The 19,089-nt window shown below is 44.7% G+C and overlaps 1 protein-coding gene across 3 annotated transcripts in view; it reads right to left on the reverse strand.

The window, feature by feature from the left end:
* The window catches only part of LOC120053941 (S phase cyclin A-associated protein in the endoplasmic reticulum-like), a 106,748-nt gene that overhangs the window by 70,639 nt on the left and 17,020 nt on the right, over window positions 1-19,089 (reverse strand). Inside the window, exons 5-19 of one of the 3 annotated variants that reach the window (XM_039001268.1) lie at window positions 17,120-17,220; window positions 16,597-16,713; window positions 14,684-14,811; window positions 14,253-14,512; window positions 10,134-10,358; window positions 8,308-8,475; window positions 8,089-8,152; window positions 7,861-7,996; window positions 7,608-7,719; window positions 7,022-7,162; window positions 6,612-6,767; window positions 6,362-6,504; window positions 6,130-6,211; window positions 5,191-5,343; window positions 2,143-2,250 (exon numbers count right to left, since the gene is read on the reverse strand). In XM_039001268.1, the coding sequence (XP_038857196.1) occupies window positions 2,143-2,250; window positions 5,191-5,343; window positions 6,130-6,211; window positions 6,362-6,504; window positions 6,612-6,767; window positions 7,022-7,162; window positions 7,608-7,719; window positions 7,861-7,996; window positions 8,089-8,152; window positions 8,308-8,475; window positions 10,134-10,358; window positions 14,253-14,512; window positions 14,684-14,811; window positions 16,597-16,713; window positions 17,120-17,220 (2,094 nt within the window). Of the gene's footprint in view, window positions 1-2,142; window positions 2,251-5,190; window positions 5,344-6,129; window positions 6,212-6,361; window positions 6,505-6,611; window positions 6,768-7,021; window positions 7,163-7,607; window positions 7,720-7,860; window positions 7,997-8,088; window positions 8,153-8,307; window positions 8,476-10,133; window positions 10,464-14,252; window positions 14,513-14,683; window positions 14,812-16,596; window positions 16,714-17,119; window positions 17,221-19,089 lie in introns of all 3 variants that reach the window. The other 2 variants (XM_039001267.1, XM_039001266.1) reach the window with 2 other exon arrangements.

Below are 19,089 nucleotides of genomic sequence, written 5' to 3' on the forward strand. Positions count from 1 at the left end.
TACCATGTAATAGCCTAATGCTTCTATGTGAACTTAAAACTATTAGTGATTTTCTGTATCTTGTCAGGTGATCTGATGAGGCAGTGTGACAGACAGGTGTCTGGCTGAAGCAGCAGGACAATGGGCTACAGAGCCAGGCCTGAGGGCAGAGCTCCTTCACAATACCTACTACACACGGCTTCTCTTGTGTTCCATTCTGGAGGGAGTAACCAGAGAGCTGTCTGAACATTACACACCCACAGTGCCCAGAAAACAGGCCTCTTTAGAGACAGGCACAATCTAAGTGATATGTTCCCCCACCACCTCTTTTGTCCAAGACGAAGTTGGCTTTCCCACTTGGTGTGAAACAGACAGCTGTATGTCATGTTGGGTACAATGTGATGGCATAATGAATCCAGTTACACACCATCTAAGCAACTGTTCACGGGACTATTTTTCAAATGGAGCTGAATGCTTTGTGACATTCAAGTCCTGTAGCACTAGCAACACTGTACACATGAAGATGAAAGATTACAGACCGATAACAATCCCAAAATATAATGTTTGTTCTCTACGTCCTCTGAGCGCCTAATTCTTTAGCACGCTGTTCCTTAACAACTCTTTCAATTACATTTTTGTCTTTTAGGAAATCTGAACCGCAACTTCACTCCTTCGACTAGTTAAAAGACTTTAAAACTCTGTACACTTTTTTTCTGATTGCCTGGCAGAGACGGGGTTACTTCAGCTGGCACTCTGTGTATTTCAACAGGGCTCTCTGGCCACCAGAGGGGATTCATCATCAACAAGAACCTAATTTAGTGCTGGCTCCATGAGGTCAACTCTTATACCCAGAGGCCTGAGTCCACCACAGCCTAGCGATCCCTCTGGTGGCCCAGGTCAGTCCCACAGCCAAACCGTCAGAGGCCCAGCTGAGGGTGCAGGAGAGGGGCTGGGGAGGGGTGAGTAGTCCCTTGGAGAGTTCACTGGTGTTTTTGTGCCAATAAATAAATCCAACATGTCAAACACAATCATTGTATCCTCAATTTACTTTGTGAGTCCTTCAAAACGGGAGAAGATGACTAAATATGAAGCTTTGGGGCATCTGCCGCCCGCCTTCACTGAAAAACTATGTAGTGAACCCTGTACAGTTCAGCCAACAATCTTCATTTTAATTAAAAATCTTTCATTCCAGAAAGAGTTATGGAACCAACGGCTGGAAAATAATTGCCAGTTGCATGAATTAAATACTGCACACCAAAACGAGCAGGACATAAAAATGAAGGAAGGCAAGCGTAGTCTATCTAAACAAAAATCCCAAGACATTTCTCTATCTCCTGCTAGCAGGGCTAAATACCCCATAATAGAAACATAGTGCAGTAAATGCTAAGAGCATGTCTATCCCATTACAACAAAGAGCTATTATTACACAGAAAACACCATGCTGCTGATCCATAGTACATACATTGCAATCGTTTGGACCCGTTAGCTAGGCCATTTCAAACCCCACCCGCCACTACTATTGTGAAGCATAGCCTACACTGCATGGTTTAAAGGCAGTCTGAAGAGATAGTGTGATACTGGCTGTGGCCATAGTACTGTATTGGAGATTTGCATGCCTTCATTGCAAATGCCTTGTTTATCATACTGTCAAACAGAGAAATGGGCTGCAGTTGGAAAGCAAATGATTTAGAGTGGAAGGTGGGGGGATTAATGATCAGCCTGTGAGAACAGGTTTGAATGAAGGAGCTGCTAGGGCCAAAGGTGATGCATATAGCACCAACAGTTGTCAGCCTCACAAAGAGCAGCATGCTGAAAAGGCAATCTCATATTGCAGAGCAGGCGGAGAAGCCTCCTTCCTTTTACAAGCAGTCTTCCCATGAAAAGTGCTCTGTGACAGAATGGCCTGTAGACATGGGGGTGATGTCACCCCCTCAACTGAGTCACTGAACTCTAACTGTTTACATTTCAGGGCCCATTTATAATCTCACAAAGACCTGCGAGAGAGCTACTATATGACAGGATTCATAAACAATAATAATGAGCCTGTCATAAATGACAAATAACCTTGATTTAGTATCACAGACAATATCTGAGTGGTATTCTTTTGTTGGGATGGTGGATGGGGTATCTTTCTATTTGAGGTAAGACTTTGGCGGTACGCACCACTTCCTCATCTGAGAGCTCCCGTCCCTGGATGCTGCTGCTGTCTCTCACGGCCTGCTGGTGCCTCTTGCCCTTGGTGTGGCTGTACAGGTGCACTTCCGTGGTGATCTACAAACACACAGGTCAGAAGTCACTGCTGAGGACACAATGGAGACAGAGGCAGACAGGGTCGACAGGGTCCCCCCCATGGGAGGCCATTTAAACCAGTGTTGTAGTACTCGAGTCCAGGACTCTAGTCCGAATTTAGTCCCCATGACTTGTGACTCGACATGGATTTGACCATTGGTGACTTGGACTCACCTTCTTGTGACTAGTATTTGCACTTGGGACTGGATAGGCTATGATAAGCAGAATATTAGCAGCACGTGATGCGCAGCGAGGGTTCAGTTTTTTTTCAGCTACACCTTGTTTAGGCTACACCTTCTTCAGTCATGTAACCTCATTAGATAGCTAGCTAACAAACTATTCACGTTACCAGCAGCCTATATGCAAACATTTGGTGGCACAGAAAGAAAGGAAAAGGTATAGCAAAAAATGTATTGACCAAATAATTCCTCTTGCCGCTACACTATAACTGACTGGGAAAATAACTTGATTTTGAGTTCATGCCCACTCTGAGCATTTGGACCAGAACTTGAGCACTGGGACTAGAACTTCAGCCATAGACAGGCGTGACTCGACTTGTGATTCGGACTTGGACTCTGGCTCGAGCACATTTGGAACTCGACACGGACTCAAGGTTTAGTGACTTGACTACATCACTAACCACATTTTCATCCACAGTTTATATGTGAGTAAAGTCATACCATATTAAAAGAAAATCACGACAACTGTGATGGAAACAGGTAGTTTTGGTATAATTTTATGAATGCAGACAGAGTTTGTTCGTTTGACATGGTGGTATCTTTTTGTGTTGATAAAATGTACTATGAAAGAAATGGTGGTGGAAATGCCTTTATGCACAAATATTTATATAATATCCATCATATTGAAGCAAACTTGGAGTCACGTGATAAAATGGTGTGTGGTCTTCCCACTATTATTAGGCTACAGATGAAATAAGTTGTGATGAACTTCACAGGGTGGTGAAAGTGCACGGTGATGAGCTTGATGCTCCTTTCCAATAAAGGTTGAGGGTCTTATTCTGGTGACATGATAATCGCTGCTTGTCTGCTGTTTGACAAATAAAAAATATTCTTGCTCTTATCCATAATAATCTCATAATGTAGACTAGTCTTCCCTCACTGTATCTGCCAGCTGTTGGCTATAGCACATGTACCTACTCTGGTCTTGACACATTTACTATTTAACTCAACAGTGTGTGTCAAAACGATCAGTAGAGTTGAAAATGCAATGGAAACACATTGAACTTTAGATTTTTAATTGGTATATAACTTTAAGCAAAAAAGTAAATGTGTGCACTACGTCATCACGCACAACCTTTTATCCGCAACAATTCCGTTTGGTGGAAACACCACTGGTGGGAAAATATGCATATTTTCTTTATGTGGATTTTAGAATATTAGCATGAAAATCTGTCGCCAATTGGATGGAAACCTAACTACTGACTGACACTATACATTACAACTGGTTTTCAATAAGATCAGACAGACTTTCTCCTCCATCTGACCAAATAGTGAGTCCTAATGTTTAGTAGGTGTAAGGAACTTGACTGCAGTCAACAAGCCTTTAGTGGAATTAATTGACATGGTTAAGAACAAAAGGTGCCAAGGGTAGCCACGTAGTTTCTTCAAACAGCATGTGATGTGTCAGACAGATATGAGAGCATTGTTAAACTGAAGATGCCCTAATGGCTGTATTTAATGGCATTCTCCTTTCTGACAGCACAGCTGGATCATAGTAGTTACTGCAGTATGAAATCGGTGACTGACAGATCCACTAAGGATGATCCATCTCAACACAAACATTTACAGTGAACAAATGTAGCCTATATAACAACATTAATGTGATTGGCTCTAGGATGGTCTATTCCTTTTCTAAATCAAGCAGAATATGTTATCCCTGTACTCTGTTTGTGTCAATGATTCATCCTCACACCAACTGATGAACCAATGTCCCTTCGGTCGTTCTTGCTCCTCACACAGAGTGACTATATATAGTGTGGCATGTCTGGAAAACGACACACTGAAAACACTGGTACAGTAAACCACAAACTGTGGGAAAAACTGAGCTGGACTATACACAGACAGAAGCATGGCGTGAAGATGAAGAATTGACACAAACAGCATGAGGTTAGGTTGATGTGGACGTGTTGTTTCCTCCCACCAAGGGCTAGAACAAAGCCCATTACGGATGGCCTCGGTTTAATGTCATTAAATAGAGTGCTGGCTGCTGGCCTATAGATGATCTCTAGTGTCAGATGCTAGCCAAGGTCATCGGAAATGTTAACAAGATTCCCCCCTCCCCCCACACACTCCTGTTTATCTGATGCCAGTTGGAGCTCCAAGGTGTCGCAACCTTGTTGCGGTGAGAGCCGGCCTGGTCCGTCACAGATAAATGTGCCTGCCAATAGATTTGTTGCCCGTCACTTGAAAAGCATAGTCATGCCCAGTCATAAATCTCCACCCCAGAGATCATGTTTAATCAATGCAGTTAAATCCTCATCTAAATACATTCTCTTCCAAAATCCGCTGAATCTCCTTCTCATGAGCATTTATATGCATACAGTCTGCCAAGGGGGACCGCTCCACAAAGCTGCTGCAGCGCCTTTCCCCTTCAGTTTAGGTTAAGCATGTAAGCCAATCAGTCTCCCAAATTAGTGCAAGGAATTAAGTTAATGAAGTAAAGGGTGAACTTCTCACTGGAGAGTGGATCAAGCCAATTAACCATTTAGTATATACTTTCTCTACTCAGCATGTCAGCATCTGTCTAATGTTAGCAGGTGTCTAATGGCATGTCTAGTGTCAGAAGAAACATGCCAAGGACAAGTAGGCAAAATATCAATCATCATCTACACGAAGAACAATACAAAGACATCTGTTAAAAAACTATCGAAAACCATTTCAGACTGGGACTTTGTGTACATACCACAACATTACACAAGGAGCACTGTTTCTTGCGCTCATACGGTGTCAGTTTGGGGGCATAGTCAGTGTTGGCATGTCTGCCACTCCCGAGTTCTGCTGCCTTCTCCTTCCTCTGTTCAATCTGCTCCATGTGCCTGCGACTGCTCTCATCATGCTGGGAAGGAGAACAACCAAGAGATCATGAGATTAAGAGGGACTTCAGTCTGGTCTACAACAAGGAAATGTAAACTTTAGACAGGAACCGTATCCACAAAGTGTCTCAGCGTAGAAAATTGGTCCTAAGTGCTGAGGAGAGACATTTTATTACTACACTTAAAAGTAAAAATAAAAGCTATGCGTGAAGCCTCTTTGGTCATAAGAGTCCAACCTAGTCGATAGATCTTTAGAGGAGCACATAAGGTGTCCTGACCAGTTAAGAGTTACCAGCAGGTGTTTTGAGAAAGAAAAAGTAGTCAGTGGTTCCTGCTCCACATGCAATTGCTTTGGAGTGGTTGAAGAATGTTTAGCTATTTCTATATGATCACTCCACAAATATTCTAGACTTACATGCTTATGAAAATGATTCCACATGAGCCCTATTTCACATGATATGCCTAAATACTTATAACCACATAGGCTAATAAATAATCACATCGTTTTCTTTAGATTATTTCATTAACCTACATCTAGTCATTTCAAGTTATCCCTTTGGAACGCAATAAAAAAAGCTTAAAATTGGGCATGCCTATAAGTTGGGCAATTAAAGGCATCTAGGGCCTATGTTAGCTTTAATTGTGTTCGATGAAAATAAATGATAGACCTTTCAAACATTTTATGCAACATTATCAGCAAGTGATTTGATGTCAAAGTGTGTTGATATAACGGCGCTATACATTTTTTGAGGAGATGCTTTGTGGATATAACTGAGGCAGGCGTAAGATTGTGGAGCAGCCTCACTAACCTTCATCTGGATCTTCTTCTGCAGTTCCTCCATGGCCTCCTGTTGAGCAGCGCTGAGGGCAGCCAGACGCTCCTCTCTGTCTCTGTGGAGAGAACAACAGACTGGAACAGTGAGAAGAAGATCCTCCGGATTAAGATGGGGGGGTAATCTATTTCAGACAAAGCACATTGAGGGGCCCATTTGACAGTACAAAAACAGATAGTTGATTCCAACTGAGCAAGGGGGTACAGACCTGGCCCTCTCTCGTGCAGCGTCTTCCCTGGCCCTCTCTTTCTCCTGCTTCTGCTGCTCGATGCGTGCCTCCTGCTCCTTCCTCCTCATAAGCAGCTCCTCCACCCGTGCCTGCCGCTCTGCCTCCAGAGCCCGCTTACGCTCCTGGGGAGACAGACAGGGACCACAGCCAGTCAGTGGGACTGTACACTGTGGTGGTAAGGCAGAGAAGTCTAATGGGGAGAGGGGGAGCTGCTGCTGTCCACTGTTACCTGTACAGCCTCGTCTCTGGCCTGCTTCTCCTCCTGTCTCCTGCCTCTCTCCTCCTGCAGCTCATTGAGGCGTTGCTCGTACTCGTTCAGCTTGGCCAGCACATCGTGCCTCTTGTTCTGAGCTTCCAGAGTGTTGATGAATGCTATCTCATTCACCTGCAGACAGACACAAGGGACTGGTCAACAAGCCTGACTCAATGAGCTACAAACAAAAGTGATTATTATAACAATAGTTTTAAGTCTGCCTCTAGTCTAGTTTGCCATTGCTTTTTTCTGTGATCCTGTTTCTTTGCTTTTAAGAACATTCTCAATGTCCAAAATTATTATCAAAAGAAACATCTAATTAGGAAAATTCTTCAACTCTTGGACATGTAGCTAGGTGTGCAGAGTCCCAGGGGTCAGTCCTGTACCTTGGCCTCCTCCTCCTGAGCCTTCTTCACTATGGCCTGGAGCTGCAGCTCCCGCTTGAACTCTGCATGGAGTAACTTCTCCTCCATCATCCTCCGCCGCTGGTCCAACAACTCCTCCTTCCATTTCCTGACCTCCTTCTCCTGTGAGGGGAAAGAGATGGAGGGACAGACAGCTTGGGTCAGCTCATTTCACTCATGTACATTCTCTAACCAAGGCAGACACTATTATGGTGTCTTGCATTCAAAGCATTTGCTGCTACCCGCTCTGGTACGATGTCCACAGGGATTCATGTGAATATACACCACTTCATGTACTTATGTGGTTAATACTCAAGATTATTGAAGGGCACACTCATCTCATGAGGGCCTGGAGAACAAAAACAAACGTCATGAAAGATTGTTGAGTTTGGGCTACGTCTCTCCCAGACGTGTCTGTGGCCAGCTGGGCTGAGAGAGACTGAGAGCTGGCCTCTGTTATTTAGTGATTCTATTTGGCAGTGTGCTGACAGAAGCTCTCCACGTGGCTAGGCTGAGCTGGGCTAAGCAAGGCTGTGGTGTTTCCCGTTGGCTCTGTATGGCCACTCACCCTCTCCAGGAGCTTCTGCAGTTTGTGGGTCTTCTCATCTCGCAGTTTATCTCGGAGCTGCTGGGCCTTCAGCTGCTTCTCTTCATGTTTTTTCTTAGACTCTGCGATGGTTCTGCCAAATTTGACAGAAAAAACAACTTACACCTGCCATCCTGTCCTCTCCCCCAGTCGTTCAAAATAGGAGCGAACTTTGACATGCACCAAGATCTTTTCTCTGACAAACATCAGAGTGAAATGAGGGTGTGTGTCTCACCTTTTGCGAGACGGGGAGGACAGTTTCTCGTGCATGTGGATTCCATGGCCAGGTGGTCTGGAAGGCTCCTCCTCCACGATGTCCCCCCAGGAGGTGCTCTGACGCCACGGCTCCCGCGCTGCAGAGAGAGGTGAGTCTGGACATTGACCACATCTGTGTCTTTAGCAAGAGCATCAACACTCAACCCATCTCATAGACATATTACAATTAAACAGAGAAGAGATTTACCGTCATAGTCGGCTAGCATGTCACTCCAATCCATGTTGAATCCACCTCCACTGCCAATGCTGGCCTGGGGGAGAGATAATCAGTTCACGATCACTGGCAATCATATGGATATTACAAGGCGAGAAAAACTCAAGACCTGGGGGAAAGAGATCCTACCACTTCAAAAGCACTTCATATGACCAAAGAAAATTGAGAGAGTGTGTGAGGTATGTGTCTTACAGAGAAGTCACTCTCATTGTCAGTCTCCAGGTCATTGTTCTCAGCCTGGATCTCTCTGGTCAGCTGTTCCTCTTCAGCGATGGCGCTGGCGATAGCCTCCTCATTGGCCTTCTCCAGGCGGTCAGCCAGCTCCTCCTTCTTTGCCAGGACCTCTGCCATGGACTGGGGCTGGACACACGGCACACACACGCTCACATACAGCACTTTCTTACTCATTCAGGTTTCACTAAGCCCACTGGCAGTCAGGGTCTATCTCTACCTCTCTAAAATGCAGGAATGTTGTCTATTGCTTTTATCAAGATTGTGAAATATGTTATTACATGTATATACTGGTGGGCTTGGTGTGATCAACTTAAAAGATTCCATTAATTTTATATTCAAGAACAATGACTCTTAATTTCATACAGCTCTAACGGTACTATTTATAAAAGTTCCCAAGACCCTTAGTATCATAACATGTAAAAACAGAAAAGAACATCAAACCCAAAAGCACAAACCGCACCACACGATCAATCACAAGATCACAGGTGAGGAAGCATTCAGGAGTCATGCAGAACAAGTTCAATGTGAGAATGACGAGATGGTGGAAGGAGGCACAACCATGGGACCAATTCACTGACATAGTGTAGGAATAAATACTTACTAGATGAGTCTAAACAGCCTGATGGAGCCCAAAATGTCTCCATTTCTATTAGTCTTTACACTTACAACATGAACTTGACAAACTGCCTTTCCTTAGTCACAAATTACATTTACATTTAAGTAATTTGGAAAACGCTCTTATTTAGAGCGACTTACAGGAGCATTTAGGGTTAAGTGCCTTGCTCAACGGCACAGACAGGTTTTTCACCTTGTCGGATCAGGGATCCGACTCAGCAACCTTTCAGTTACACTCTTAACCTCTAGGCTACTTGCCGTCCAATCACTATCAGGGAGGACAGACAGTTAACAGCACTCCAGTCCAGAGAGGACAGAGCTCCAATCTAAGTTAATGAGGGAGAGGTTTCTCTCACCACTGAGGCAGTTTCTCTCTAACTAGGGGCCTGCAGTGCAGTCTAAGCACTGGGCTTATCTGAGCCACCCAAAGAGGCGTCTGGCCTGGCCCATCACTAAGACCAGGTCTGCCTGTGTTTGATCTGAGCTTAGATAACTTCCCTGTAGACCATTTAGAAGCCCTCCATCTCTAGGTATAATGAATGGCCTTCAGAAGAGGTTAAAGTGCTGTGGAGGTATCTATGACAGTAGCCCTGCTAGTGAAGGAGGTTCTCCTCGATTAACTCCAGAGAGACTACTTATGCCAAATGAGGCAGTAATAAACCTGACACAGGACGGTTGCTGATCAGTTAATGCACAGTGGAGACAGAAAACAAACTAATACCTGACACAGCCATTGTACACATGCCATGATCCCTGGCCCTTTGGGCTGAACCTGTCCCTGAACTGGATACCTTGTCACAGGTTCGCACCATTTCAGCTCAAAGCACAGTCGTTTTGATTAGTGGCCACTTCCTCAACACAGCATAACAACTGGGCCAGCCACTTCAGGAGTACCAGCAACAAGCATGACAAACACTGCTTTCTGAGCTCTCACAACAAGAGCCCCATGGACATCCTCTCACAGCCAACCACCAACACGCAAACTGTCCTGCCTACCTGGCACGGGGCTTTTCTGAGGGGGCTGTGCCGCCTGTCATGTTAGCACATTGTGGCTTGAGGCTCTGTAGATTGACTATGTTTAGGCGCTGAAGGTCCATGGGGGATCCATGACCCCCCTGCCCTGAGCCCTCCCCTCCCCTCCCTCTGCTCCTCCATCTCTCAGCACTCACAGTGGAAAGCTCTTTGGGGTCCAGCACACTCTCCAGTTTCACCGCTGCCATGGGAGCCTCAGCCGGTCCTGGAGCAGATGTTGCCATGCCCTGTGACGTGCCCCCCGCAGTCCCCTTATCCCCCAGAGCACAGGGCCCGTCCGTCTGGGCCGGGTCTAGGGACGGAGGGAGGGCTAGGGCAGGGACTGGTAGGGATAGGGCTGGGAATATCGTAGGGCCTGGGTCCTGGGTAAGGTAAAGGGTAGAAGTTGGGGCTGGTATGGGGGGAGGCGCATCCTCACAGGGTGCGTTGACACACTGCCCCGAGTCTTGCGCACTGTCTGATGGGGGCTGTACCAACACAATCACACACACCATTCAAGACATGCATATTCCAAGCATTTCATGAGAGCAGTAAAACACAAACAAAAACGATTAACACAGCTGAAAACACACATCATGCAGGGAGGTTGGCAATAACATGCCCTAAACATTCAATTCTCATCAAAACATAAAATAAACAATGTGGAAATACATGAAATGTGTATTTCAAATAAGCAATGCCTAGAATACACCCATACCCAGTGTGTTCCGAGGCAATGAGTATTTATTTAATGAGAGGGAAAATAGCATATTTCTGCTTCTGAAGTGTCAGTGTACGAGCAATTGTGTTAAAACTGATATGCCCTGTCTGGAAAGCCTGTCTATGAATAATATGGAGTCCAAAACCAAAACAATGTAAGTGATAAAATGGTCTTGTGTTACTCTGCTCCACGTCTCCTGTCGTCCTGAATAATTGATATCTGGGGACTGCTGGGAGGGTGAGTGACTTCAGGGCTCAGTACTAGGGATGTGCACGGTTATTTGAATACCCAAACAGACATTAGTATTAGAATACTTGTGTGAGTATTCATTTTTGCAAATACATTTTTCTTAACCCGATGTGACTGAAAAGGCTTTTTCTAAATTAAATTATCAATGTGACATTCTTACAGACAAGGATATACCATGACATTTCAAATGATTAATTTAATAAAAAACTCTTCAATAGAATTTGCATGCACAGTGCTCCCCATAAAAAGACCGTTAGCCATCAGGTGTGTAGCTTATGTTTGCCAATCAAAGCAGCAAAAAGGCTAAATGTGTAGCAAGTGGAGTGAGAGTTCACTAACGCAATGCAAGATGGAATACAATTACGGAATTAAAAGTTAGCGAAATGAGAATCAAATCAAATTTTATTAGTCACATGCGCCAAATACAACATGTGTAGACCTTACAGTGAAATGCTTACTTACGAGCCCCTAGCCAACAATGGATGTTAAAAAAAAAAATATGAATAAGAAATAAAAGTAACAAGTAATTAAAGAGCAGCAGTAAAATAACAATAGCGAGACTATATACAAGGGGGTACCGGTACAGAGTCAATGTGCAGGGGCACCGTTTAGCTGAGGTAGTATGTACATGTAGGAAGAGTAATTAAAGTGACTATCCATAGATGATAACAACAGAGACTAGCAACAGTGTAAAAGAGGGGGGAGGTGAGGCAATGCAAATAGTCTGGGTGGCCATTTTATTAGATGTTCAGGAGTCTTATGGCTTGGGGGTAGAATCTGTTTAGAAGCCTCTTGGACCTAGACTTGGCGCTCCGGTACCGCTTGCAGTGCAGTAGCAGAGAGAACAGTCTATGACTAGGGTGGCTGGAGTCTGACAATTTTGTTGTGCCCTCTTCACGACGATCTTGGTATGCTTTGACTATGTTAGTTTGTTGGTGATGTGGACACAAAGGAGCTTAAAGCTCTCAACCTATTCCACTACAGCCCCGTCGATGAGAATGGGGGCATGCTTGGTCCTCCTTTTCCTGTAGTCCACAATCATCTCCTTTGTCTTGATCACATTGAGGGAGAGGTTGTTGTCCTGGCACCACATGGCCAAGGTCTCTGACCTCCCCCCTATAGGCTTTCTCATCGTTGTTGGTGTTCAGGCCTACCACTGTTTTGTCATTGGCAAACTTAATGATGGTGTTGGAGTCGTGCCTGGCCATGCAGTCATGAGTGAACAGGGAGTACAGGAGGGAACTGAGCACGCACCCGAGGGGCCCGTGTTGAGGATCAGCGTGGCGAATGTGTTGTTACCTACCCATACCACCTGGGGCCGGCCAGTCAGGAAGTCCAGGATCCAGTTGCAGAGGGAGGTGTTTAGTCCCAGGGTCCTTAGCTTATTGATGAGCTTTGAGGACACTATGGTGTTGAACGCTGAGCTGTCGTCAATAAATAGCATTCTCACATAGGTGTTCCTTTTGTCCAGGTGGGAAAGGGCAGTGTGGAGTGCAATAGAGATTGCATCATCTGTGGATCTGTTAGGACAGTATGGGAATTGGAGTGGGTCTAGGGTTTCTGGGACAATGGTGTTGATGTGAGCCATGACCAGCTTTCCAAAGCATTTCATGGCTACAGACGTGAGTGCAATGGGTCGGTAGTCATTTTGGCAGGTTACCTTAGTGTTCTTGGGCACAGGGACTATGGTGGTCTGCTTAAAACATGTTGGTATTACAGACTCGGACAGGGAGAGGTTGAAAATGTCAGTGAAGACACTTGCCAGTTGGTCAGCGCATGCATGCAGTACACGTCCTGGTAATCCGTCTGGCCCTGCGGCCTTGTGAATGTTGACCTATTTAAAAGGTCTTAATCACATTGGCTGCGGAGAGTGTGATCACATAGTCTTCCAGAACAGCTGGTGCTCTCATGCATGTTTCAGTGTTATTTGCCTCGAAGCGAGCGTAGAAGTAGTTCAGCTCGTGTCACTGGGCAGACCTCGGCTGTGCTTCCCTTTGTAGTCTGTAATGGTTTGCAAGCCCTGCCATATCCGACGAGCGTCAGCGCCGGTGTAGTACGATTCGAGTCCTGTATTGACGCTTTGCCTGTTTGATGGTTCGTCGGAGGGCATAGCGGGATTTCTTATAAGCTCAACTCTACCCTTTAGCTCAGTGCGAATGTTGCCTGTAATCCATAGCTTCTGGTTGAGGTATGTACGTACGGTCACAGTGGGGACGACGTCATCAATGCACTTATTGATGAAGTCATCAATGCACTTATTGATGAAGCCAATGACTGATATGGTGTACTCCTCAATGCAATCGGAGGAAACCCGGAACATATTCCAGCCTGTGCTAACAAAACAGTCCTGTAGCTTAGCATATGCTTCATCTGACCACTTTTTTTATTGATCGAGTCACTGGTGCATCCTGCTTTAAATTTTTGCTTGTAAGCAAGAATCAGGAGGATATAATTATGGTCAGATTTGCCAAATGGAGGGCAAGGGAGAGCTCTGTACGCATCTCTGTCTGTGGAGTAAAGGTGGTCCAGAGTTTTTTTCCCTCTGGTTGCACATTTAACATGCTGATAGAAATTTGGTAAGACGGATTTAAGTTTCCCTGCATTAAAGTCCCCGGCTACTAGGAGCACCACCTCTGGCTGAGCGTTTTCCTGTTTGCTTATGGCGGAATACAGCTCATTCAGTGCGGTCTTATTGCCAGCATCAGTCTGTGGTGGTATGTAGACAGCTACAAAAAATACAGATGAAACTCTCTAGGTAGATAGTGTGTTCTACAGCTTATCATGAGATACTCTACCTCAGGCGAGCAAAACCTCGAGACTTCCTTAGATATCGTGCACCTATGTATTTTTGTAAATAACAGCTGCAGGAGTAGGATACAACGAGCAACCAACAGGTAGGCTGTTGTTTTATCTGAATGGGGTTGGGGGAAAAGCACAGCTTGTGGCCTCAATTAGCCTAACTAGCTAGCTAGCTTCTCTATGCTACTACAGTCAAGACAGGCACTGTTTTACGGGATGATAAATAACATTGTGGCTGCTACAAGTTAGCTAGTCTTGGCTATAACCGAGTTTCCTTGGCGTCTGTCGCTCTCACTCAGTCTCCTCGCTACACACACAGCCCTCCGAAGCTGCAGCATTAGAGGAGAAGGGTCTGAAAGCGCGCCAGCCTCTCTCCCTCACACAGCAGTGCTCAGTTTAAAAACGTAGCGTAGCTACATCTTTTTAAATAAAAAAATACAAACACTTTATCTGACAAAAATACATGCCACTATTCGAATAGTGAAATTATTTTAACCCCCATCCCTACCTCCATCATGTGACCCTTCTCTGAGTCTCCTGTCATCTCCTCCAGGGGGTCGGGCTCCTCAGGGATTGGTTGTTCACACTGACCCTCGTCTTTGTCCAGGGGGCAGGGCCTGCCAGGGGGCTGCTGGTTCTCCTTGTTGATATCATCTTTAGGGCTGATGTGGGCCAGCACCGGGCTGACCTTGGCTACGATGGCGGCAGAGCGAGGCCGTGCCGGACGCCCGCGCTGGACTGTCTCCCAGCCCTCAGAGTCCTTCTTACCTGGACACAGTGAAGGACACACACACTCATTAGAAGTGTTGCTCCGCAGACATCAATCAGAAGAGGATACACACCCTGAGTGGTTTACATGCACTGATTATAAAAAGACCATGAAACCATGTAAGGATCATATAGTGCAGCCTCTAAATTTCATGCGGGTGCTCTGCTTACCTGGTTTCTCCGCGGGATAGTTGTTGACTTGGCTGGGGACAGGAAGGGACTGGGAGGACTTGACCCGGTCAGCCCAGCTGGGGCCCGTGTGGGACAGACGAGCTACGGCCAGTGTGGGTGGAGGACCACTGGAGAGATAAACACAAATCACTCAAAACCAGACGAGCGCAATGTCAACATACACAGAAGCATTTCACCACAGAGATCAGTATAAATGATTTGTTTTAATAGACAGCTTCTCCTCTACACAACTGCCAGGTCCAACAGTACATTTTAAACCAGTGGTCACCAACCTTTTCTGAGTCAAGATCACTTTCGCAGTCAAAAAGCAAGCATCGATCCACCACTCAGAACGTAACATTAATGTTACATTCTAAAAAGATACCAGAGTTTCCGAGTTGGATGACCGTTCAAAACGATTTTTCCCCAGAGGGAGCTAGTTTTTTTCCCAGTGTTCCCAGTTGTCTTGAACGCACTGAAGTTCAGTTTTTAGTCTCAGCAGAGGGAGGGAGAGAGCAGCAGAGGGTCTGCCTCTCACAGTCCCTGCTCTCTACTTCCTTTCCTTGGGTGAGACTGACCAGAAAGGGAACACAATCTTCCACCTGATGGCGAAACTCAAGTAGCACCGCATCTGCCTCATGCACAAATTCATGTTGTTGCTATGACCAGAGAAAGTGAAATATTCCTCAATATTAAAGTAGACAACAAGATGCTAATAATAAAAATGCAGGGCTATCGATACACCTGGCTACGCATTCATTGCAGCGCGAGTGGAAGTAGGGAGAAGCACGTTTTATGCTTCGTAATAGTGTTGAACAAAAACAGTGTTGACAGTGCTGAATGAAATTGGACAAACTCACTCATAAGAACTGCAGCGCTTCGCTATATTCTTTGACAGTCTCTCTCCGGTCATGATATTAAAAGTTGTGAAATCTCAGGTAGGCTAGTATCAAACTGTGGCTGGGGTCATGGAAGCCATAGGCAAGGTGATTTGAGCTATCCGATTGGCCAGCGCAGTATGTGCACTCGATTTAGCCACAGATCTTACAGTCCGCTTTTCAGACAAATTAAGTGTTTCAAAATGGGAACACTTTGCTTAAGAAGGTGCACAGGGCCTCTGATTCAAGTACACCTACTGTACCGTCAACAGAGCAACACAAATAACGATAAATAAATAGACTAGGAATGCATTGAAGATCGACCGGTTGGTGACCACTAAATAATGGCTGTGACGTACTCCAGCAAGAGTAATAAGAGGTGACCATAAGGTGAGCAGCTCCATCTGCCTCGCCCAGGCTGGTGTCTCACCCAGGCTTTCCTCCCTACACTCTCAGGGTCTACAAACCTCCCTAATGATCAATACCCATTTCCTGGAGCATCCGATTACAGGGCACCGCACATATTGAACTGATGCTTCAGCAGTCTTTAACCACACTTTTATCTATACCTCCCACTGTTTCTGTGGCGAGGCTAGTGAGACTTGACAAATTACATTAAACAAATGCCTCAACATCAGCAATCAATCCCCTTACCAGCAGATCACAGAGCAGCCACTACCAACCCAAACCAGTTGGCACATCATATTGCACATTGATTTATTAATTAGAAGTTTTAATGCTATTTTTTATCAATTTAGCATTGGTATTCCCTTTACTCTAACTGTGAACATGTAATGATGGCTGACTGTATTACACAGAATATAGCTGAGAGGAAACAGACGACATGCTGCTGCCCAGAATGTGCTGATGCGGAGTAAAGTGAGGAGAGATTTTGATGACTGCTGTATAATGGTGTGTTTTCATAATGACTGGCAGTCATTACATTAATATGATGGTAAGCACTTTGAGTTCAGATCAGAAACATTGGAGATTAGGGCTGTCAACCAAACCAGAAATGAGATGGAGAAATCTTACCCAAAGTTTAGGGCGCGGCGAGCACTAGGTGAGTGGACAATCCTGTCAGATGAGGGGCTGGGCATCACATGACGACCTGGGGACATCTTACGCACTTCCCAAGCCAAAGACGTGGGTCTGGATTCAGAGAGGACAAATAAAATAAGAATATAAAATTATAATATACTGTAGTACCATAGGGAGAGATTTGTATCTCACTTTAGCTAAAAACAATTCAACTTATGGGAACACAGAAACATACAAAAGTTGCAGGTTGACTGACCGATTAACAGCCTACTTTAAATGTACAACTTGGGAGGCAACTTAAAAGCTTGGATTTTTATACCCATTTAATGGTGTTGTGGTCATTGTGTTAAAGAGGAGCCAATAAACGGGTGGATCACCTTGAATTACAGCCAAGGCAAGCCTATTGATCTAGTGTGTTTGTGACTCAAAGCCAGGGAGCAGAGATGGCACTTAGAGGTTCCCCTCAGGGAGCGAGCGAGAGAGAGAAAAGAAGAGAGCCAAGGCATAGATAGATCACCTGTTCTGGGCATCTGTTTTCTCCAACTTCTCCTGCAGCTGGATCCAGTCAATCAGAGCTTTAAAGTCCCGCACATAGTTGTCCAACATCATCAGCACCTCCTAAAAATAAGACATGTCTTTCAGACACAGACAGGGGGACATCTCAGTGGAGCTATCATCCATATATCAGGGCGGCAGGTAGCCTAGTGGTTAGAGCGTTGGGCCAGCAACTGAAAGGGTGCTGGCTTGAATCCCCGAGCTGACAAGGTAAAAATCTGTTGTTCTGAACAAGGCAGTTAACCCAATGTTCCCTGGTAGGTCGTCATTGTAAATAATAATTTGTTCTTAACTGACTTGCCTAGTTAAATAAAACAAATGCAAAAAATGTCAGGACAATGAGAAACTACTTTGTCGACGGTTGTTGCGATATGCGATAATGTGACTAGAAAACAATTTATACAACAGCCAACTTTCTGGGACATAGACATGTCTTATATGGGCAAGAAATCTTAAATTCTTGTTAATCTAACTGCAGTGTCGAATTTACAGTATCTATTATTACAGAACAAAATACCCTACTAATGTTTGAGGATAGTGCACAACAACTAAACACTTATCATGGCAACTGATTTGATACACTCACCACTGAAGGTAAATAATGTACTTACATTCAGTAATATTGCTCTGATTTGTCATCCTGAGGGTCCCAGAGATAAAATGTAGCATAGTTTCATTTGATAAAATCTATTTTTTAATTCAAAATGTAGGGAACTGGGTTCTACAGTTTGACCCAACGGCTGTCTTTGATTGGCCAGCGCAGTATGCTGGGAGTGTGTAATTATTTTTATTACAATAGCATTTTTGTATGTTCTCTATAGTTATGTACTTGCAAATGTATAAATTGACCAATTTGGCACATTTGGGCAAACTCCTGGCAGACTTGATGCAAAATATTGTGTAGTGAGGTAATTCTTCACTGTATCAGTCTGAAGCTTAGCACACACACTGCTGCCATCTTGTGGACAAAATCGAAATTACACCTAGAATCCTCTTGCATTTCAAAGCAGATAATTCTATTTAAATAGAAAACGCATGTTTTTTGTTTATATTATCTTTTACCAGATCTAAAATGTGCTATATTCTCCTACATTCATTTCACATTTCCACAAACTTCAGTGTTTCCTTTCAAGTGGTATTAAGAATATGCATATCCTTGCTTCAGGTCCTGAGCTACATGCAGTTAGATTTGGGTATGTCATTTTAGGCAAAAAAAATGTAAATGTTTTTTTTAAAGTATTATTTAAAAAAAAGTTAACTTTGGAAGCTAAGCCCCCCGTGAAGGAAAGTGGCACAGATATCTGCCCCCTTTGTAGTGTCTTTATTTGGGGATAATCTCAGAGGCTCTATCCAACTCCAATCTAACAGCACACTTGGGCTCCAGTAACCCCCCCCTCCCCCCTCCGTACCTCTACAAAACAGAGAGGGATGGTTATCTGGGCCAGGCCCAGTGAGTGGAGCTCATCTCACCAGCACACACAGGTAGGAGGCCCGCTATTCAGCCCAGAACAAGGGAGAACAAAAGGAGCTCAGTAAAATACTTCTCCCTGCCCCACCACAAGAGGTGGGGCTGAAATTACCAATGACATTACTAGAGGGGCCAAGACAAATTGAATTGGCTTGTACTCATTTCTTGCTACTGGCACAGGAAGAGTCTGGTGACGCCACCTCATTGTCCATCTGATACCTAATCTCAGAGTCTAGGAGCTAGAACTCTACCCACTGTTCATTTCCCAGCCTCTGTAAAGGTGGCTATCGAAATACAAAATCTTATAAGAGTCAAACTGGTAGGCTACATAATGAGTCACATTTCTTTAAATTATTATAGGTCATCTGACAGGGTCAGTTGTGAAGACTAGAGCCTGTCCCCTCAGCCCTGCCCAGAGCTCTAGTGAAACAAACAGAGAGAACATACTAGGATGGGAAGACTAG

This window comes from Salvelinus namaycush, chromosome 9 (assembly GCF_016432855.1).
Source record: "Salvelinus namaycush isolate Seneca chromosome 9, SaNama_1.0, whole genome shotgun sequence".
NCBI lineage: Eukaryota > Metazoa > Chordata > Actinopteri > Salmoniformes > Salmonidae > Salvelinus > Salvelinus namaycush.